Source organism: Chlamydotis macqueenii, chromosome 3 (genome assembly GCF_036417535.1).
Source record: "Chlamydotis macqueenii isolate bChlMac1 chromosome 3, bChlMac1.mat, whole genome shotgun sequence".
NCBI lineage: Eukaryota > Metazoa > Chordata > Aves > Otidiformes > Otididae > Chlamydotis > Chlamydotis macqueenii.
This window is the reverse complement of record NC_141558.1, coordinates 55,988,069-56,011,571: the sequence shown is the minus strand read 5'-3', so window position 1 is coordinate 56,011,571 and position 23,503 is coordinate 55,988,069. Positions and strand designations below refer to the sequence as shown.

Genomic DNA, 23,503 nt, shown 5'->3' with positions numbered 1-23,503 from the left:
TGTTTAGAATCACAGCCACCACTGGTCTCTTCCTCTCATGCTAGAGTAGCAGGCAAGCCCCACAGCAGTCCTGTACTCTCTTAAGTGAGCTTGGACCACTGATAGTCCAGTTTTGATGTAGCTTAAGAAAAATAATTTGGGATGGGGATTTTGTTCTACAGCATACCTGCAAATAGAGGTCACAAAACAGCCCTCATGTAACAATACTTTTCGGATATAAACTTGACCTATCTTCTCCTACTTCCTATTTTCTTCCACCACAGTGAAATATACAGCAAGGGTCAAGCTTTCCTTACAGGCTGTTGCTATGGCTCTTGAAAGTCTGAAGTGCAATCTGTATGAAATCCTGTTACATCAGACCCTGAGTAAAGCCTAAGTCAACTCCCCAGGGGATACCAGTCTATAGATTTTCCTTAAAGCAAACAGCATGATGCAAAACAAGCAACTGAAAATGTCAAGGGAGCCAAAGGTAGGGTGACAGATTTCAAGGTGATACCGTCCTCTTTTTGTGACCACTATTTGTCCTCAACTCAAATACATGACATTAAAAGGTTCTGGCAGTGATAAGGTAGTAAAGAACAACACAGTCATCCTGTAACACTCAGGCATGCTATAGTTCGTGTTTCAGATCAGTTATCTTTATTGATTTGTCTATATTGATCCCTGCCAATCACTGAGCTTGCACATATGTTGCCCTTGGAAGAAAGAGAAGGCCACAAGTAAACCATCCTGGAATGTCTGTAGTATCAAACACTGTGCACAGCACTTCATAGCCAAATTGGATGCAAGCCTTCTACCTTAAAAAAAGGTATTATGCCATTTAAATAATTGAAAATGTTCCTAGGAGTCCCAACTCTGCATATATTAAGATCTCTTTGAATTAAAAATGGCCCTAAGAGCCCTAGCTTTAAGTTAATCCTCCTTGAACCTCGGACAACCCTTTGAGATTTTTATGTTCATGAAGAAACTAGCTAAAGTAGGAAAGGCAGATGAAATTTCAGAGAGCTTCTGAAGAGATTGTTCTTCCAAAGTCACTATGCTTTCAGTTAGTTTTACATTGTCCTTGTTCATATGATTCAAGTACTGTTTAGCTTTTTGGATGGCTAAGTGATTTATTTTCCTTCTCTTCTCCACATGACCTGCAGGAAAAGCAGATGGCACAGTCAGCACACCGGATATCTAATAGACAATGATAAAATAAAGACTGGCAGTAAATTTTAAAATTCAGCTATGACAACTGAAACCCACTTCCATTCATGATCAATGGCTTTTTTTTTTGAAAGAAAAATTCAGACCTACATTTGTATTTACTACTAACCCTTCAAGGTAGCTTGCTATGGAAATGGCACAGAATTGGCATCCATTTCTTATTTGCTTATGCATGAGGAATACCTGCTTTAGGTTTTTAGCATTTATACAAGATCTTCCAGGCTCTGTGAAAATGCTCAGTGTATCTTAAAAGACTATTTTCTTGTACTATGAGGAAAGGAGTTACAAACTTTTAAACAAGCTAAAGATAGTGTTCAGTTAATTGCAGTCAGTTTCTTTAAAAAAGCCCAGTCTCAAAATGCTTGAAGCCATAAAAAAACCCTACCCCATCTTTAAAAAGGAGACAAAAATACCTCATCTGAGTCTAAACCCATTTCTTAACATGCTAAAAAGGAGTTCCAAATTCATGCCAGATTAGCTGATCTTCAGGACTTTCTGCAGAACTAATCTTTTTATTGAAGCTTTCGTAAGGATAGTAGATTTGGGAAAAAAGGGAAGGAGGCTTCATGGGGAGCATGCCTGGCAGAAAAATTTACAGAAGTTTTAGAGCAGTTTGCTGTGGCCATATGTTGGTAATTGTAGAAAAACAGTTCCTATGGTAAAAAAAAAACAACAAACCCTAAACATGTGCTCATTTGGTCATCCAAACTTAACATGCTTTTATTCCAAAATGAAAAGTAGATACAAACTGTCAGCATAATTTCCTCAAGATTTTGTTTCTTCAAGTAGGATTTCATAACACAGAAGTTATGAATGTTATGACAATGAAGAGCTCATAAATCAAACTAAGTAAGGCATGAAAAGAAGCTTTTGTCTAACCTGACACTAGCAAGCACATACTACATCAATGATTTAGTTATTCAAAGGGCTCGATTTCACACTGTTTCACATTCCAAACGTTAGAACCTCCATAAAATAACTGTTCTGCCAGCTCAATTCCAGAATATGGGAAAGCTTTCTTCAAAGAACATCCCTTGCATTGGTTTACCCTTACCAAAAGCACAAAGCACAGTAGAAATTCTTCACAAAGTACCAGTGAGCAAGTTTAACCATATATTTGACATGTAACATTAACAGTGTTCTTACAAAATTTTAAAGTTAAGTTTATTTCAATAATTAATTAGATTAGTCTGCTTCTTAAGGTCAGTGATAGGATCTGAATGGACAAAAACCACCTTGTTCTGTGGTTGTGGAGTCTGTCTGTCATGTCATGTCTCCCCCCACGCTAATGACCATTTAACAACTCTCTTCAGCCTGTTTGAAATGGAAAACCCTCAGACTGAAAATAGAACAAACTGTGCTGGTTAATCTCAATCTAGTTTACCTGAATCTGGACACGTGGAACTGTTATCTTCCCTGTCTGTCTCTAATCCACTGTTGTCCACTGCTTGTTCAGATTCCTGTAAGTTTTTGTAAAAGAAAAAAAAAATTAGTTGATGTCCAAAAATGTGACCCAAATGACTAATTTCCTGTATTGTGAGAGATACTAGAGAAAGTAATCACTTGCTATAGGATTCTGCTATTTCCTTCCCAGTTTGGTTAAAACTACTGCTGTAGCAGCCACACACCAGAGTACAGTGGACAGCTGGTGACTGAAACGCTATCTACGCTGCAACTGCAATTGCAGCTGTCATCACCTTTGTTCAGTTAGTAAAATGTAATCAAGTTATTTTTGAATTTGCATCAATGTTTTTTCATTGCTAGGCTGCATATTCTTCCCCACACAAATTTGCTATTATGTTGAAAGCTTACGTTAAAGAAAAAAAGACAAAGCCACAACTGGTAGTCTTCTGTATTTTGCAGATGTAAGAACTAAACACAGACAGAGCATCCGGACATCACAGTTCTGGCAGATTGTCTGTGGTTTGCACATGTTTGGTCCCTTATCCTGAAACTTTAATGTAGTCTCAGCAATGTGTCACTTCCTCCTCTCCCTGCCTTTAGGTAAGGGCTACAATCATACCCCAGAGTCACCTCCTTTAGGGACATTACAAATAACAAGTTAATATTTCTTTCATTTCACTACTCATCATTAGGGTCCATCACTCAGTGCTGAGGAACTAGGCTCAGTCTATGGCACTCTCTGTTAATGGCATGTATTATGAACCAGAATCTGTACTCTAAGGCTATACACTAAGTTACTCTTTTACCAAGCCAGTCAACACACAGAGGACCACTAGGACATTCCACTTGCAGATTTACTAGTTATATTACTACAGAAGCCCTATAAACATAGTAATCTCCCCCCCCCCCCCCCCCCCCCCAAGAAACATGTTTTTCCCCGTGTCACTGTTCAGAAACTGTTGCCATCTAGTTCTCTTCAGCTAGGTGCTACTCCTTCAAAAACAGAGAGAACACTGCAAGCAACCTCAGGACGTAAAAGGCTGTAGTCCAATAACATTTCCCCCTCCCTACCTCCTCCCACAACGCCATGTTATTCAATCTTTTCCACACGCTCCCTGCTGTGCTACCTCCTATGCTATGCTGCAATAACTACTAGATCAAGGCAAACTGGATTTAAAAAACACATGCACACAAATTCCTTAAACACCTAGGGGAGAGTAGGTTTTTAATCTGTATCAGTTCTGTAATTCAGATGCAAAAGCAGTTGCATCATCCCAACTGAAGGAACGGTAGAGGAGTGGAAGTGAAGAGCTAGGAAGCTAGAGTTAGGGCAAATTATATCTTGGGATTCTCTCCTCCCAGTGAAGGATTTATGAAGAGGAGTCAAGTACAATAAAAGCAAGACAATTCTGTTTTCAAATACTTTAAATCATAGGATGAAGCATAAGTTAAACCAAATTCCAAGTGCTTTGTATTTTCCTGATCAACACTGACAAATGCCAAGATTTTTGCCAACAAGAAAAGGAAAATATTAGATATATATATTAAATATAGCCTTGTTTATAAGAAATATAGTTATGTTTATAAACAGCAAGCAGAAGAATATAGTATTTTTTTCTTACTAGACATTCTTGATTTTCACAACTTCTATTCCGATGTCTGAGTACCCAAACTGTATTGGATGGATGTATTCTTTTCACAACTATTCAGTAGAGTACTCCAAATCCAGCTGGCTTTGAAAAAAAGAATCTCCAGTTAAAAATGTTATGGTTACCACTGTATAAGCTGTATTTTTAAAAGGACAATTAAAATGTCACTATAAAGCTAGGACTTTCAAGGCCAGGCTGGATGAGACTTTGAGCGACGTGGTCCAGTGGAAGATGTCCCTAACCAGGGCAAGAGTTGGAACTAGATGATCTTTAAGGTCCCTTCCAACCCAAACCATTCTATGAGTCTATGACTAAATCTTGTGTCCTGTTTGCATTTCTCCTGAAGCCTGTAGAAGATATTGTATAAGTAAAATGAAAGCATTATTTGTGTAACAGTTTTAACACTATACTAAAAGCAAAATCAAAACACAAGTGTATTCAAACATGCAGCCAGGGTAACCATCAGCAAAATACAGAAAAACCGTATTTCTCTATGCCTATGGACCTAAGACTACAAGTTTGTCTATACTTCACTTAAAATTTACAAAAAAATTGCTGTTAAATCTGTGGAGTTTCTCTGGAAAAAGAAAAAAACCCACACATCTAGAACCTGATAACAGCAGCTTGTAACTGGCTAAGTCAAAATGATGTAACTTGAAAACAGAAAAATCACTCTGTCGTATTGTGTACGCAGTTGCCAGGTTACCATGAAGCACAGAGCTCTCCTTTTGAAGATTCAAAGGAAGATTCAAAGGCAGGGAAGGCCACAAATCTGACATACAGGCTCTAATCACTGTTTGCACAGGTTGACTTTCTGTGAAGTCTTTTTTTTTTCCTTACTGTGAGGAGGGGTTTCTACTTAACAATATCTGTACAGCAGCACTGCCATAACCAGCATCAGGTGCGTAACCAGTACCCCCTGCTCCTGACCCTGGTAATGCGGTTAGCATAACTAATGCCATTTTCTAAGGCAAGCAGCCATTCTCTGTGACCAAGCAGGTTCATGTCTTTGTTGCCTTTCCCTCATTATCAGGCTCTGAAGGTCCTGTGAACCAAGTAGACAAAGCAAACAGATTCCTTCTTCCCCTCCCTACCAGCCTCAAGGTTCCCAGGCACCAGGCTGATTACTCCCTCCCTTGCCAGCCTTGAAGGTCCCAGGCACACCGCCAGCTGGGACTGTTGATGACCCCAGGGAAGCATAACAGCACACAGAGCACTGTCTCTAAAATCAAGCAGTTGCAAGCCCTTAGCAGGGAACTTGGACCCAAACTTCTGCTGGACAGGGAGACAGTGAGAGCTGTGACTCCCCTCGGTGACCAGGGATGCCTCCACTGTCATCTGCTTCCTCCCAGGACTGAAGGAGTGACATGTATTTTTATAAAATTTTCAAGTCTAGATGACGATTGTCATATTGATACAGCGAAACACGTATCAAGATTTGACCCGACCTGCAGAGGTCCAGGTGATTAGAAACTGTAAGTTAAGTTGCATTATAAACGCTGTGTTACGCTACTGATGAGCTGTGCTACATTGATTCTGCTTGTAGAAATCCTGTGTCATTCTAATAAAACTCTGTGCTACACTAATCATAATATCCTGTTAAGAAAATAAAGCTTTAATTTTAACCACAGCATATTGCCATCATCATTCTGCCCAGCATCCCTAAAAGATCCTGTTCGTCCGTTTAATGTCAGGTGATGCAGATGTGGATACATCAAGAATGAACACATGAACTCAGTTTGCACATACACCATATATATCACTACTAAACAGTAGGGATATCCAAGTCTTAACAGAGACCTTTCTAACTGGGCCAGCCATCTACTTTCTCTCAGGCTCAGGGGGATTGCAGACCCATCACCTCCTGTTATCATGCATGTACTGCACGTTCTGCACCTTCCCCCAAACACCAGGCTTGCTGTTTCTGCACAGAAAGTGAAACAAAGTATTCACCATGCAATCAGCCTGAAAAGTTCCCATGAACACTGTTTCTAGTATGAGCCCACAGTCAGCTCAGCTCTCCTGCAAAACACTGTTTTCCCTGTCAGTGTAGAGTAAAACAAAGGACCAAGAGACTTTCTTCTCCTCAAGATGTGGCAGCACTCCAGAAAGGCTGCTGTCACCTCAGTGACACACCAGTCTACATCCTGCCCCAAGCTGTTATGCTAACAGTTAAGCCTTCCAGATTTAGTGAGTGTTAGTTGTAGGACTCCAGCTTCTGACTCATCCTCACTGACAGGACAGCTGGAGAGGCTGAAGACATCTGACAAAGACATTTTAAGTCACCCTACTACTGAAAGTATAGAAACAGTGGGATTTTAATCAGAGCCAAACCCTTTAAATGCCCATTTGAAATAAATGACAAGCTAGATAATGCTATACCTATTCACTAGCACAAGTGTTTGAAGAAAAGGCTGCAGCAAAGAGGAAATTAATATAAGGGGGGTAAATAGACATGCTTTTACAAAAAAAAAAAAAAAAAGGTTGCTTAACCCACCAAATTTTGGACACTGACATGCCAGAAGTGGCATGTTATGCACAGGCATTTAAGACTTTTCCAAGGATTCTGCTAAAGAATATCCCAACGTGGATACAACAGTCATTTGAGTGTTAAAGGGTTCGGACTTAATATCTGCCTTGCTGATCCAGATGAAGCAGCATCTGTTCTGCATATTTCCTCTTTCTTGCTGGAACATAGGTTTGTGCCACTGATACGATGGTTTCTGCTCATCCCTGAGTAGCTGTTGATGAGAACAATATGCCCATTTACTAGTACAAAGCTGGCTATCCCGACTCAACATAGCACAGAATTCTCACCTCAAAACCTTTTCTATTCTGGGGAGAAAAAAAAAGCAAAACAAAACCAAAACAAAACTGTGTCAGAAAATGCTGATACTAAATACAAAACTATTACTACATACAAGACTGTGGGTGTATGCCACTCTGCTATTTAGATACTGATCTAGGACTGGTAAAGAATACAGAGATATTGCTATGAATCAGCTCTTTACTCAAGGGTGGTTTTTTTTTTTTTATGTTATACATAGGCATTGACAGACAACACTAATTTAACAACAGTGTTACTGAATGAAGCATGCCATATACTGACAATGAAAGATTTTAATTTAGTTTTTAAATAAAGAGTACTCATTCATGCAGCAACAATTTTAAAGGACCAAATCTTAAACCTAAGGATTTATACTGCAGATGGCAGGAGTAAGAGGCTGACAGGCACTGTGTATGCCCGGCCAGTTCTATTTACAGTTTTATCTCTTTTCTAAAGAGAAAACTTCTTAGGGAAAGCTGTCAAAGCTCTGATAAAAATTGAAAGAACCATTGTATCTAGTCCTACCACCTGTTTTCCCTTTTTCAACCGTGGGATCACAAGATTTGTGACTCTTGCTTAACAGCACTTTTAAGTTCCAGGCTCTTGCCACAGCAGGCATTACTCCTACAGTACGCTCAATAATCCCGAGGAGCCCACTGCGAAAAATGCTACTTGTGACCTAGAGACAACTGTAAGTTTGTTAGTATTTTTACATCAATAACTACTGAGGTAAAGCAAGAAGTGGTGGCCTCTTCTGTTTTGCAAATACAGAGTGTTTTATACCACAGCATCCCAAAATAATAGTTTTGTTTTGGATGAGGATTATCCAGTAAAAATCACCCACCTCTAGGTATATAACTTCCTAGCTGAATTGTGTCTTAACAGGCATGTATCCTCTTCTAGGCTCTTTCATTTCACAATGATTTGGAAAAAAAAAACAAAAACTTAGATTACTCCCAAGTCTGATAGAACTTGTTTTACACTGCCTGCCCTAATCACAAGTAATCTTTTGATCTTTCTTCTCCACAAAACACTAGGCATTCTACAGGAGAAAATTTCAGATTTGCTTCCAAAGATGTTCCCAACAAATGTGACAAATGATGATTTCAGATGAAGAGTTTCCAGATAAGATTTTAATTAAAAAACAGAGCCTACTTGATTTTGGCATGGTGGTGGAATATGTTCGGGCCAACTGCACCACAAAGTTTTATGGTTTATTTTTATTGTTAATGACTTCACACATCAGTATCTTAGCATCATCAGTTGATGCACTCTAAAAACATTTATAGGCAGATGGACTGCAAGGAATGTGAGCAAGGAAAGCCGGCTCATGCTGTAGGGTGGAACACATAGTTCTGGCATACTAAAAATAAAAAGAAAGCATTAACACACCATATGCTGCGCAACAGCAAATAGCATTATTTAGAAGTGTTCCAACAAAAGCTAACTATGTCAAAAGTTCAGATCTACTAAAAAAAAAAACCCAAAGGTAACTTAAGCCAGCCACATGCTTCACTGCATAAAATAAACATGAGTTTTACCTAACAATTCAGTCTGTTTCGTGTTACACAACCCTTAGGATAACATACCCAGTTAAAGAGTTTTCCTCGTTAACAAAGTTACTAATCATGCCAGCCAGGAGTTGAAGTACGAATGGTGAAGCACATTTTGGTTTGTACACAGTCCATGACTATTTTTTCTTAAATTACTGACTTGTCTTGCACCTCAGTTGTAGTATCTTTCTAAGTTCTGTTTTAACCTCTACATTAGTATGACTATGCAAATGCACATTCTCTCTCAAGCTGCATGAGTGAAACAGTAAAAAAGGGAGAAGGTCTTTACTAAAGCAAAGTATTTTCTTGTAAAATTCCTTGTTATCACAAAACCATGTAATTTCATCTCAAGCAGCTTTTATTTTCAGCATTTTTGGAAGCTGTAGGCCTCATGGGTGCAAGAACATGGGTGCCGCTGCGTGCGTGCATAGCGAATAGTTAACAATCAAGTAACTGTTTTCCATAACTTTAAACTGAAGACAGCAACCAGGACTGGATTATTTCTTAGAATGCATTAGTTAATCATCTTGTAGCTTGGGAGAAGCCTAAGGAGACTTCGGAGAGGTAAACCTTTTAAGCAACAGGATCACTTCAAACTGCCACAGAATAGACAATGTCCGCTGACTGTAGCATGGAACTGGGTGACAAACTTTAAATGTAATGACAGCACACCCTTGTGCAAATCTTAGTCTAATTTTCACTTTATTTATAAAATGGTGGTAGCTTCACATACCCTGCAGTAGATATGTGAAATCAGTTAATTACACTCTGAATTCTTCAGGACTGGCAGCAAGCTTCTCAATCTCAACCTTGTTGAAGTGCACGCTCATACTTTTAGGGTTCCAGCTTTAATTACAGGAGTAGTACACACATAGAATTATAGAATAGTTAGGGTTGGAAGGGACCTTCAAAGGTCATCTTGTCCAACCCCCCTGCAAGGAGCAGGGACATCCCTGACTAGATCAGGTTGCTCAGAGCCTCATCCAGCCTGGCCTTGAACGTTTCCAGGGACAGGGCTTCCACCATCTCTCTGGGCAACCCTCAGTATAAAAAAATCTTTTCCTAATATCTAATCTAGATCTACCTCCCTCTATTTTGAAACCATTACTCCTAGTCCTGTCACATGGCAATCACTAAATTTTCTTAAGTTCTGTTCTCTTGGTGTAAAAACACAACAGAGGTCTTCCTATTGATTTATTTGGTCTTTTGCTTTGTAGCAAAGTAGTTAAAAACACGTAATCAAAACAAGACACATTTGCTCAACAGCTCTTTAACTGCAGCCCATCAGAGAACATGGAGGGAAATGCAATAGGCTTAAAAAGCTTCAGTAAATCACCATTGTGCAGTTAAGCCTGTGAGGCAACCTGACATTAGCAAAAACATATGTCCATGATTAAAACACTTTTAAGCATATTATAGAAAGGCACATTTAAAACAAAAGATGCATGGTTCAAGGTCATTAGATTTTACCTGACAGGTCTCAAATATTACTGATCTGTCTGAAAGAACTACAGTTGATTCAAAGCAGCAAACAGTGACTTCATATGTCTTTGTTTTGTTCCAGAAAATAAATTTCATTAGCATCTCAGATGGATGTTTCAGAGTCCACTACGTATGTTTATTCCGGTATACTTATATGCTGAATACTATTTAAATTCCCTTTAAAAAAACATAACTAGTGTATTTGTTCTTAATGCAACAGAGGAGTTTCAGTAAGAATTGCCATTTGCACTCTCATCAGAAAAGGAGTGGAAACAAAAACACCATTTCCACCTCAGACTGTGAACCCAAGCTGTCATTCTGAAGCCTTTGCTTTTGTACATGGCAGAACACCGTTAACATTCAACAGCAAGAACTAAAATATACGTGTGTCTCAGCTCATTTGGAGCAATGGTTGGATCACAATAGCTTATATCCACTGAACGCTTTCCCCTCACCGCTGCCTGCTTCTGCTTTAACTCCACTTCCAACACAAACAAACAAAAAACCTCAAGGCTCACTCTTCAACTCAACCTGCCAAACAAAAAATACCCTGAGAATCAGCAGGCTTGTAAGGAAGAAGTCTCCACAGAGACAGAAAAAGGGTCCCTTTTCTCACCCTTGTTCCCATCAACATAAGGGACTGCTCCCAGCCCCCTCGTCTCCTAAAAGCTCCTTTCGAAGCTCTGTTTCTTCTTCTTAATTCATGAGCACAATAGGCCAGAGAAGGAAGGAGGGTGGCAAACTTTTTGAGCAATCTCATTCCTCTTTTCCCACATTCAAAACACAAGGAATGCCCACTCATCCTTCCCAACACATGCTCCTGCTCCACGTAAGTCTTCCTTTCTCCTACTACTATACCCATTTTTTTAGTTCAAGAACAGCTAACACAAACCAGCTATGACCACAAGCTAGAACATGCTGAACCAACTGCCATGAATCAGAACGTCAGCCTCAGCTGAAGGCAAACAAGAAACAAGGATATTAGTTCAACTTCCTTACAGCAAAGCTGTCCCCTCACTGTTACATGGAAAGCAACAATACTCAACTCCAAGATCAGTCTTTTTCCTTGCTTAGACAGACCTAAGAATTCAGGTCTTGTTTTCCCCTTAAAATTAAATGTACTGCTCTTACTCTTCAGCCATCCTTTTCTATGTCTGAGATGTGCCTGGTCCAACTCTTTGTTGATCAAGGCCACCAACTCCAGCTGCAACTTTGTTTCTCCTTCCTGTCCCATCACACTGATTTTCCAAACTCTGACAGAAAAAAAAAAAAAGGCAACTCAGTGATTGTTTGTAGGCAAAAAACCTCTTTCCCCTATATCATGCTGCCATTTTGTTTGAAATAATTGAATCTTTATTCAGTGTAAAATAAGATAAAAATTAAATTCAAAATCATATGGTCCTATTTACTTTATTACACAAGGAATTATTCAAATTAAACTTACGTTATTCAAAGAATGCGAGGAGACTGCTATGAGCACAAACAGGGAAATGAGGATACCTAATGACAATACTGAATAACCTCTAAGGTGCCCTTGGTTCAGCATTGCTAAAAGGACAACAGAGTGGATGGATCTCCAGTAGTTTGCTCGCTTTAAGCTCTTGCAGTACATGAGGGCTTTGAACTTCAATCATTGATAACATGGATTTGCTGATCAACATCAACAAGGATCAAAAATACGCTTCCTAACACTGTATTTTCAAATTCAGAAATTTGATATATTGAATTTATCAAAATTCCTTTTCAAGAGAAAAGTGAGCTTTCCGTGACATTTTCATCATAGTTACGACATTTAAGTCAATCATTTTTGTCCTCTTAGTTGTTTAATGTTTTTCCGGGAACCTTTGTAGGCAAACTATCAACCTCATTATCCAAACAGTCTGAGCAGCAACAGCTTAATATCTGTCATGGAAAGGAATGTAGTTCTCTGATGACTACAGCTGTGAGGTCACCAAGTTATTTTTCTACTCTTTCAGCAAGGCACGCTATTTTTATACAGTCCCTCAAAACCCTCTCATCTCTGAAGGCTCTAAAATCTATTTCAATCAATACTTTATTGTACCGTGAGTTTTCAATAAATAAAGCTTTTCAAACTAATCCAGAAAACAGATCTGGCACTTTAAAATTCAGTAGGGAACTGAATGATCCCATGTAACAATCCCAAGAATATAAAAAAAAAGATGCTTCAATTTAAATAGATTCAATCCTTGCTTGCTAAATTACAGCCCCATACAACTAGTATGTAAAAGATTAAACTCAAGTTACACAATATTCTCTCTCAATATTTCAGGTAAAGCATGAAGTAGCATAGCAGTACTTAACTTAGTTTATCTTTCAGGAAGTGAATATTTTCCAAATGAGTCTAATAAAAAGCTAACTCCTCAATTTCAATAGTCAGCACAGTGTGACTACTGAAATATTTTTCTACCACTTTGAGGTTCTTTGTCTCAAGACTGAACAAACTGCATTTCAACACTGCAGGATATTAAGGTGATTGCTTAAAGAGAAACATATTCTCAAGAACAGCAATTTAGAATGACCACATGTAGGTAGTAAGAATTACTGTCACATAAGGCATAATTTCAGAACGCTCTGAAGAATATGCTTTTTCAAATCAGATCTCTGACCCTGAAAGATACACATCAGAAAACACTAGAATTGATTCAGAATTGATTGAATTCTCTCCCCTGTTGTGGGGAGAGACTGTTCAAGTAGGGCCTGTTGTGATAGGACGAGGGGTAATGGTTTTAAAATAGAGGGAGGTAGATTGGATATTAGGAAAAAATTTTTTACAATGCAAGTTGTAGAACACTGGAACAGGTTGCCCAGAGAGCTGGTGGATGCCCCATCCCTGGAAACGTTCAAGGCCAGGTTGGATGGGGCTCTGAGCAACCTGATCTAGTCAGGGATGTCCCTGCTCCTTGCAGGGGGGTTGGACAAGATGACCTTTGAAGGTCCCTTCCAACCCTAATTATTCTATGATTCTAAGCTTTCTTTTCAATTTAAAAAAAAAAAAAAAACCAACAAAAAAAAACCAACCCAAGACAGTGAGACTATTAAAAAACAGCTCTATTCTGCATAGTACCAGTGCAAGAGAACTCTGACAGTAAGGTTCCAAAAGTTACTCCATATTTTTCAGCTGTAAACATTCCTTACTGCTTTGATATAAAGTTATTTACATCTCACATTGGTAATAAGAAAAAAAAAAAAAAACCACCCTGTAAAAACTCCATTATCTGCATCAATGTTGCTTTAAGACCTGGAAGAGTGAGGTTTATTATTACCAAGCCTGAAAACTACGAGAGTTAGAACTCAGGGCAATATTAAAAATCTCCAAGGGAATTCTTTCTCTACACCTTTAGGAAGTGCTAAGTAGTACTGACTCTATACTAATTGACTACTCTGCTCATTGTAATATCTATCTATAAGCTATGAATTCAAGTGTAGCTCCAGCCATGACAGAGCAAATATGTGCTGAACACCACTAGTTACTCTGAAGAGCAGCTGTAAGTTCTTGGGGTTTGTGGTAGAACAGTTACTGGCTAAAAACAGAGGAAGAAAAATAAAGATGTGAGAAATTTTATGGGAGTTTGAGACCAGTTTTCAACTGTGGATCATGAATTACTTTTAAGGGACTTGCAAAAGATAGCTGGTAAAAACAAATCTATATCTGCCACTATTCCAAGTTTGCTGTATGCAAATTATCCAGAAGTTCATTCAGAAAGAGGCTTGAAATAGATTTAGACATAGTAAACTTTGTAGTGTGTGTAGTCTATGTTAAAAAAAAAAGTTCTGAAAAAGGTTTCCCGCAATGACAAGGATTTGTATAGAAGTATAACATTTAAATCACTCAAATAGCTATGGAGCAAATCCATGATTTGTAATCAAAATGCCTTTTCTATAAGTAATTTCTTATCTTCTCATGTGTGTATTTTGCAAAGGGAACAAAAAACCCACAACTTTCACATTTAGATTACTTCAATATCAAGACAGGAAATGTTTCCTGGACTGGATCTGACAAAAAGAGACTAAAATTCTAAGGAAAAAAGCCACCAGAGGAGACACCATTTTAATAACATAAATCCATGCAGGAAAACACCTGGGTCAGTTTTTTCAGAAAGTTAAGTTTTACCATCTGTTTCACTTACTGGGAAGAAGGGGAGCATGAACTGGGGAACAGACCACTTCCCACTCAATAGTTATACAAAAAATAATCCTTCCTACATCAGTCTAAGTCTAGATGTTCACTCATAATCAAGACAAGCAACACATTAGTTATTGTTGTAATCACAAGAGAAAAATTCAGAAACATGATGTGGCATTAATTACATTCAATTCCTCTTCCCCAAGATTAAAGATGCTCTAACTTCCAAAACAAAAAAAAAAAAATACCAAAAATACCTTGAAGACCCTGTGAAGTGAAGGAAGAGTCAGAGTACTGACATCAAGTGAAGGCAAGTTAATCTACTGGTAACTGACCAAAATTCATTTAACATATTATCTTCAAGAGGCATAATAAAAGCCTATAGTATTTGGAGAAGGCTACAGCTAGAGGGATATCAAATGCTTCCCCATTCCTCTCTTAATTACTAAAAGTATCATAATTTCAATAACATTGAAAGCACGTTGAAATCTGGCTTCTTCAGATAATCATTAAAAGACTTGGGGCGTGTGTGTTTGTACGTTTTGCTAGAAAAGTAAGTGTACACAGTTAATGAAAACATATACATGCTGGGGCACTATGGCTATGTTTTCTGCTTTTTAAAAAAAAAGTAGTAGTTTTCTCAGTAACTAATTAGATTGCAGTAAAAAAATAATCAACTTACAAACTGGAAAGCCATTAGCCATTACATTGCCAGCACAAAACTTTTTATTGTTAATGGAACAGATGTATTATAGGGATTGTTAACAGTATAAAAACCATCACAGAAGACACCCATGGCAAAGGAACCTTTCTGGCTCCATCATCTTGATCATTGTAGCTGCCTAGACAGATATGTTGTACTTATACTATTTATACACACACATATACTCCTTTATGGGAAGAGGGAAGACTAATATTAAACATTACCTCAGAGTAAGCAGGTATAAGTAAGGAATTCTAAAGAGTAGCAATATAAACCACTGCCAGATATTCTTATTTATTTAAAACAAAATATGTCATACTGTTGTCCATACAGTCGGCAAATACAGTATTGTACCTCAGAGTCAGAGGTACATAAGTTGGACACAATCACACAATTTTAACCTAAAGTTTTATGGTTTAGCATCACTCAGTAGCTATGGTTACTCGCTGCCTCAGAGCTGTCAATGCCTCATTTGCTTCTGTTTAAGATCAATAACTTCCTTTCAAAGGGTTTTTCCTTCCTGAAAATCCAAGGGAAATATTTCAGTAGATCTTAAAAAAAAAAGCCCAAAATTGACAGAAGGGGAAGGGAAACTAGGATTTTGTAACACTAAACTCCTCAAAACAATCATTGAACGCTTCCTTCATCATGAAGTAAAACCTATTTACATGAAAAAAAGTTTCTAGTGTCCTTCACTTAGTAACTGAAAAGCAACAATAAACGTCATCCCGTGAAGCATTGTGTTGCTCACGAACACAAATAAGTTTTAAAGCAAACAAACATGACATAGTGATAAATTACACATTTATACCTCAAACATGGATGACCTTTAAGTTTCCAGAGTTATAAACCTAGGTCTCATTTATTAAAACATGCACTAAAGTGATATTGAAAGATGCCAGAGGCTCTGCAAAGTGAATTTTTCCATTTGAATTCAGACAAATTAACTTCTGTTTCACAATAGATTAAAGATGACTTCATCGCATCTTGAATATAAAAACCCCAGACAAGAAAACTGCACATAGCAAACAAGAGTGGGAGGAACTGAAATAGTAGATAGAAGAGCATGTTGGTCAGCCTCGGTAACGATCGCCATGTTGTTGCATCCTTAGATCACAAAGGCTGCAAGTCAGGCAATGTTCCTATGGAGAGGTAAGACTTTTTATTAGACTAACGAATATAGCTGGAAAAAAAGACCTTATGTGTATCTCAGCAAGTGAGCCTGTTGAGGTCACTGTGTGACCAAAAGCTTGCGTGGTGCTGTGTCCTATTATAAGCCAGTCTAATAAAAGATAATTACCTCCCTCCGCAAGCCTCATCTGATCTAGATTATTATACCACATGCAGTCTCAGCAAAAGTGAAAAATGAGGATACTGGTTTAGCAAGAGTCATGTACCATCATGACACAATCTCTCAAGACTGTTACAGCACTTCATCAAAATGTCACGAGCAGCACAAAAAGCTATGCCCAACAAGCAAAAAGCCCTTATATACAGGAAGACAGTATGTTCAGGGAGCTCCCTAGATTGAGGGAGCAGCACCCTACTTGCTTATTTTAAGTCTGTAATGTAATGCTATGGAAAATGGCAGCAGGAGGAAATTCAATCCCTGTGAACACGGAACAACTTCATTATTACAGTGGTATTTATTAAAAGGAGTTCCTGCAATACAGGAGCTATTTCTCTTACAAAAAAAAAAAAAAAGACACAACATGGGAAAGAAAGCCAACCATCCATCCTGAAGAGATGAAGCGAGACAGTACTTCACCTGGAGCAGAGATTATGTACATCCAAGCTACTCGCATTGACAGCCTCCTGAATTAGTTTTAAAAGTAAACTCTTCAAGCAAGTACTCAAAAGCCCTGAAAAGGTCTCAGTGAGGTATCAGTCTTCAGCTGGATCCTTAGCTTTCACCACCATGAGTTCTCTGAGAAAAGCCTCAAGTTGCACAAGAATGTGTTAGGCAATCTGAGTTTCCCAACTTTCTCTTACAATACAAGATTTATACCTCTGTTTAAGAAATGCATTCTCACAATAAAATTGAACATCAGACATTAACCCAGTAACTTTGAGATGTAGTATGCCTGGAGCACCTTATGCTTGTGGCAGTCACCTTCAGGCATCTAAAAAGACGATATCTAAGTTAATGAGTCCAGGTTCAGGAAGCCGCACACATCCAAAAGGTAATTTATCCCATACTAGAAGGCGGTGACTCAAGAGATCTGATTTTAAGAGTTCCTCGGTTTAGCAAATAGCTTATTTCTTCAACTGTCTACCCTGCTAGATAAATGAACACACAAAAAAAAAATAATTTGGTGAGCACTGGGATCCTGAAGATATTATTTGGGAACGTGGTTCAACATGGTCAAAAAATGACAATAACACATGGAGTAGCCCAGCCTATGAAATACAGGCTGTCGGCTACCACATTTTGTTATCATGAGTCCGATTCCATTAAGCAGGCTGCTGTAAAAACTGACAGTTGTACAATTTCATAATGGAACAGTTTTCCACAATCAAGAGAAAAAGTGGAATGACTGTTTCCCAACAGTACCCAAAGAAAGGCCAATTTCAACTGTTGAGAACAGTGGTACAGAAAAGAAAACAAAAAACCTCCCACCCATAAACCAAGAAGGAACTCACATGCTCAGAGTCTTGATAGGTACCAGCTTTAGAAGGATTTGATATCCTGTTTTAATGATTAAAGTGGGGAATCCATTACATCCTGTTTTACTTGAACCCGATGAACAATTGCTAACACCTTGTTGATCTCCTCTGGATCATGCATACCAATTTCTATACAAGGTAAAGGTTCCTAAACCAACCAAAATAGAACACTGAATAAAAGCAGCAAGAAAGAGACAGAACAACTGCTTAAGAAGTTCCTTTATTTAGCATCTCCCTCACATTCTCAAAAGGTTCATGAGAAGGAAAGAAGCATGTATATGTGACTGGTACCCCCTGCTCCTGACCCTGATAATGTGGTTAGCATAACTAATGCCATTTTCTAAGGCAAGCAGTCATTCTCTGTGACCAAGCAGGTTCATGTCTTTGTTCCCTTTCCCTCATTATCAGGCTCTGAAGGTCCTGTGAACCAAGTAGACAAAGCAAACAGATTCCTTCTTCCCCTCCCTACCAGCCTCAAGGTTCCCAGGCACCAGGCTGATTACTCCCTCCCTTGCCAGCCTTGAAGGTCCCAGGCACACCGCCAGCTGGGACTGTTGATGACCCCAGGGAAGCATAACAGCACACAGAGCACTGTCTCTAAAATCAAGCAGTTGCAAGCCCTTAGCAGGGAACTTGGACCCAAACTTCTGCTGGACAGGGAGACAGTGAGAGCTGTGACTCCCCTCGATGACCAGGGATGCCTCCACTGTCATCTGCTTCCTCGCAGGACTGAAGGAGTGACATGTATTTTTATACAATTTTCAAGTCTAGATGACGATTGTCATATTGATACAGTGAAACACGTATCAAGATTTGACCCGACCTGCAGAGGGTCCAGGTGATTAGAAACTGTAAGTTAAGTTGCATTATAAACGCTGTGTTACGCTACTGATGAGCTGTGCTACATTGATTCTGCTTGTAGAAATCCTGTGCCGTTCTAATCACAAGTTCTGTGCTACACTAACCATAATATCCTGTTAAGAAAAGAAAGCTTTAATTGTAACGACAGCTTATTGCCATCATCATTCTGCCCAGCATCCCTAAAAGATCCTGTTCATCCCCTTAGCATCCGGTGACTGATTAGAAGGAAAATGAGGTTGAAGAACCAGAACAAGCAAGCTTGCATACTTCTAACATTCGCATTAACTGAAACAGGATATTTAAATTCCAAAATGAGAATGCTGTTTACACAGCTCTTTAGACACAGATGTTAGATTTGCAAGAACTGCCAGCATTTCAGGACTGTACCTAATTGTGCCTTCTGAGACGTTACAGTTTGTGCCTTTCAGTCTTCTGACATTTTTAACTGAAGATAACATATTAGGTTGCTCACCATAAAAAGTTTTCTTGTAACACAGTGCAAATAGTGAGGACTACAGAAGCTGTACTCATGTTGTCTGCAACCAGAATGACTTAATAGTAGCAACACTGACGCTCTCCAGCAACATTTGATAATGGCCTCTTATACCTTACAAAGTGAATATGACTAACCAAGAGTTCAAGACTAGAACACATCTATATCTGAGAGATATCCTAAGTAGAAATACAATATTTAAAACCTTATTCACAAACTCAAGATATTACTACCTGGAAACAGAAATTGAAGTTAGTTCCTTTCCTTTTAATCTTTCACAGCAACGTTTCCTATCCTTTTTTGAAGAAAGGATGTTGGTGCTTGCCAGAACCATATTGTTCTTGTTTAGCAAAGCCCAACTCATATTGCATAACATTATGAAAATAATTTAAAATGAAAAACAAACACAATGTTTGAGTTAAGTGGCATCTTTGTGTCCAAATAAAAAGACAAAACAAAACAGTTAAGACTTGCCTTAGCAATGACAACAGTATGTTTAGCTGTCAAAACTGGACACAGATGGGACTAAAGTCCTTGTGACCTTCTGTGAAAAAAAACAAACAGACTGAAGTTCTCCCCCAAAATTGGACTGGAAGGTGGGGAGAGAGATGGATGGAAAGAAAGAAATCTTCTCCCTTTGGAATTTGAAGGTGCTTTACAAATACTCTAAAGTTTAAATTATAATTGAGGTTTCCAAGTTTGGACAAAGCCCCACAGTAAAAAAAAAAAAAAAAAAAAAGAACAACCCAAACATTCTCTATCCATCCCCCACCCACAAAAGCATATCCCCACAAAACCTTTGAGTTACATTCTCAGCTTCCATAAGCAGATACTGCCCAGATGCTCAAGTAAACTGCACTACGCATCTTGATACCCACTGAGAAACTACTATAAACACACAGTGTCTCATACATAAAAGTTCTTCAATGTGAGACTAAACTCAGTTCTTTGAAAAAACAACTCCCTTCACACTCTTCCCCTAGACAAAAAAAACCTCAAACTTACAACTGAGTAAAGCACAGCAGTTCATAGCAAAAAAAACCCTTACAGAATATTATTTAGGGGCAGAAAACAGTAAGAGTATAACATTAACAAAGGAATTGAACGAAGAATATATTACAATTGTACTCTGCCAAAATCAGAAGAGTTATATTAGGTAATATAAACACACACATAGTTTTTACTCCCCCAGAATCTTATTTTTTAGTAAGTACAATTTTTTTTTTTTAGTTTATCTTAAACTTTTTATAGCCGCTTCTAATGGCTACCACTGAATTACCAAGCATAACAACTTAACAGGAAAAAATATTTTATTTAAGATGAATGTAAGAAATGTCAGAATTAGGGACAGAAGTAGCTGAATGCCAAAAAAAAAAAAACCCACACCACACCCAAAGACTAAAACTTTGTTGCTGTCTTAGGATAACTGAAAATATTTATGAAACTTGTCATAATATTTGGAATATTTTTTTTCAGTAGGATGTGACAGACTAATTACTCAATTTGTGCAAAAAGTTTTGCTGGGTTGACTTGCAGCTTACCTATTTATGAGATGCTTCTAAATTTCACTCTAACCAACACAGAGAAACTAGCTAGGAAAACTAAAGTGGAAGGAAACTCTGATGATGTTACCATATTTTAGAAGGGGAAACAAGATAAAACTAAATTTAGAGAATTATCTCATCAGATGCAAAGTGACCTGTAATGCATTAATAAATTAGACAGTAGACCTAGTGTACCATAAGTTAGGCAACACTACATTTTTCTGCAGAAAAATAAGAGGAACAATCACCTGATTGACAGGTTCACAACTCAAGACCAAAGTAAGTACTTTTTAAACCAAGGGTATGTATGCTTTAAGTACTGGGCTTCGAAGCTAAAAAGATTAATCCTGCCTTTGCTTCTAATCATCCCCTGTGGCTGTGCTCTGAGATACTCCATCAGACAAGACAATCAAGCAGATATAGTACAACTACAGCCAATCTGATAGAAATGCAACTAAGATGACCTAATGTATTTTTAGGACTACGGGGACAGAATTTTACAAAGTCCAAAATCCTAGATTTCAGCATGCACAAGCTTAATCTTTACATAGGAAAAAAACCCACCAAAACACAACTCGGAAGAACAGAGAGAAGCAGAGGAAGTAGCTAGGTGAAAGCTAACATATATGGAAGACAGCGTAGAGAGGATGGATTTTTAGTAACTCTTCATTACTAGAAATTATGTTAAATATCAAAGTAACAAAAATTCTATATAATGCTAAGCAATTTACAAAATTGAGCAAGTTATGTATTTTCATTCTTCCTCTGCACCTGTCAGAAAGATTAGCACAGCTTTCCAAACATGTTGCTCTTCCTGCCAGTGGAATTGCTGAGCTAGTATTACAAACACCCAGAATGGCACACCACTATTCCAACACCTTGGGCCTTTGAGATCTATTTTAATAACCATACTCTGTTTTCAGTCTTCTGAGTCAGAAAAACAGGTTTAGGCTCGTACATTTTAGTTTCTTGAAAAAAGTATCAATCACTGTTCAATCCATAGTCTTTCCACGCAACTGCATTCAATTTTTCATTCCTACCCTTTGGCTTACAGTTACGTAGATATTACAGGCATCCCTTTCCCATGAAAAATTTCTCTTGGGGCAGGTCATAATTTCTTAAAAGACAAGAGCAAACTAATTCTTGCCTTTTCAACGTGGAGGTTAAATTTCTAGGCTGTTCCTTCAGTCTTTTTGACATTACACTCCAATGATGATTACTTGCACTTTGATTTAGCACTCCAATTGAGAATGATGGTGTAGAAGCACTGAGTGCTTTGGCCACATTCCTTCCCATGCAAGGGAGTCAGACAATAAATACTAGAGCATCCTGTTAAATCTTAGGCTGTTCTAGGAACTGTTACGTACAGAAAGTGGAGTGAGTGCATAAAACAAGAGATCTGGTTTTTAAACTCAATCAGTAATGTGACCAAGAGTCATGATAAATGAACTTCAAGAACAAATCAAGTCAGTAAGCATATTACTTAAGACTTCTGTTGGAACTTCAGTACAAATAATCTTGACTTCCTAATTCAGTTTGATCATTTTAAACCTTCATAGAAATACTTACTACCATCAGCAACCTTTTTTTTTGTTTTATATTTTAAAGTGTATTCTCACAGAAAAATATTTAACTCAAAAAAGATATTCCAGTCAAAAAGAGTGATAATTGACCTGGATCCGCTTCCTGACCCACTTCCCTGTGCAGCTGGCAGACCCTGGAAGGCAGTGCAGGGTCAAGAAAACATACATCAAGTCACTTCACTTGTGACTCACCTGCATGCTTCTCAGCTCATTAACAGCAACTGGTTGCAGGTCAGAGTGCTCTCAGGGGCTAGTTCTATCACTAAGAGGAGCCAAGCAGGTTCTTGAGAGGTGAAGAGATAAAACTTTAACCCATCCTGTCATCACAAATAGGGAAATAATAGGAAAGTTAACTCTGGTCCCTGAAGCTCATTTGCGAGACACTGTTCTAAAAAATCCGAACCACCACAGACACACACACACACACAACCCCAAACTACAAATAAAGAAAAAATACACACATGAAAGAGAAAGGAATGATGGAATAAAGATTCAGAGAGATGCCAATATAAAAAGGATATTCTAGGCAACTTCTCCATCTCTTTTTAAAGAGGGGATTCACATTTATCCAGGGGATTCGTTAGGGATCATAATGTTCTATACTTGTCATATTAGCTGCATATTTACACGCTGCACAGAAACTACCACAACATCACATGAGACTAGAGCTTGTAAACAACACTAACTTGTAACAGATATCTTACTTAAAAGAAGCACTGAGGGGCTCAAATACATTTCATTTACAGAATAAGCCACAAAATTAACATCTTGTCGTAGTTCAGCCCCAATCAGGACCAGACTATGCAGTCTCTCTCTTGGTCCCCCCACCCTCCAAGAGAATAGGGGGAGAATTGGTAAACAAAAGAAAACCAGGAAAAAAAACCAAACACGTGGGTTGAGATTGAACAAAAAGTAAATTTAACAGTAATGACAGAAGAAAACAAAACAGTGATGGAATACAAATACAGTATAATGGCTTACAACAAATCTCCACACCTAGTTTCTTCCAAGTAGCAGGGAGCCTCCCTTCAGCACCCTCCTCGCTTATATACTGAGCATGATGTCAGATGGGATGGAATAGCCCTTTGGCTAATTTGGGTAAATTAACCCCAGCTGTTAGCTAATTAGTTAACTATCCCAGCCATAGGGGCTACCAGCTTCAGTTCTCCACCCAGCTCAGGTGAGAGCTCTATCCTAGCCAGAACCAGCTGACAGGCTTTTACTGACTCAGGACTTAACAACTCAGTCACTTTAGTAGTGAACAACAAACTATTTTTCACAACTCTCTCAGAACTGAAATTCCTTGTTGTACTTATTTTGATAGAAAACTGTTAATATTACTTAAACCTACACAATACTTCTGCCATTGCATGGTGTGGTTTCT

General features: G+C 38.3%; 1 protein-coding gene across 5 annotated transcripts in view; it reads right to left on the bottom strand.

Moving 5' to 3' along the window:
• Positions 1–616: 616 nt before the first annotated feature.
• Positions 617–23,503, bottom strand: part of LOC147601250 (uncharacterized) — a 25,719-nt gene continuing 2,832 nt past the window's right edge. For 2 of the 5 annotated variants that reach the window (XR_015258126.1, XR_015258125.1), the window contains exons 2-5: positions 15,373–15,491; positions 4,236–4,305; positions 2,594–2,669; positions 617–1,139 (exon numbers count right to left, since the gene is read on the bottom strand). Coding sequence is in view for 2 of the 5 variants with exons in the window: in XM_086744577.1 (XP_086600703.1) it covers positions 913–1,139; positions 2,594–2,669; positions 4,236–4,305; positions 6,816–7,003; positions 10,113–10,226 (675 nt within the window). In the remaining 3 variants the exon portion in view is untranslated. Of the gene's footprint in view, positions 1,140–2,593; positions 2,670–4,235; positions 4,306–6,815; positions 7,004–10,112; positions 10,548–11,170; positions 11,364–15,372; positions 15,492–23,503 lie in introns of those variants that run through there. The other 3 variants (XM_086744577.1, XR_015258127.1, XM_086744578.1) reach the window with 3 other exon arrangements.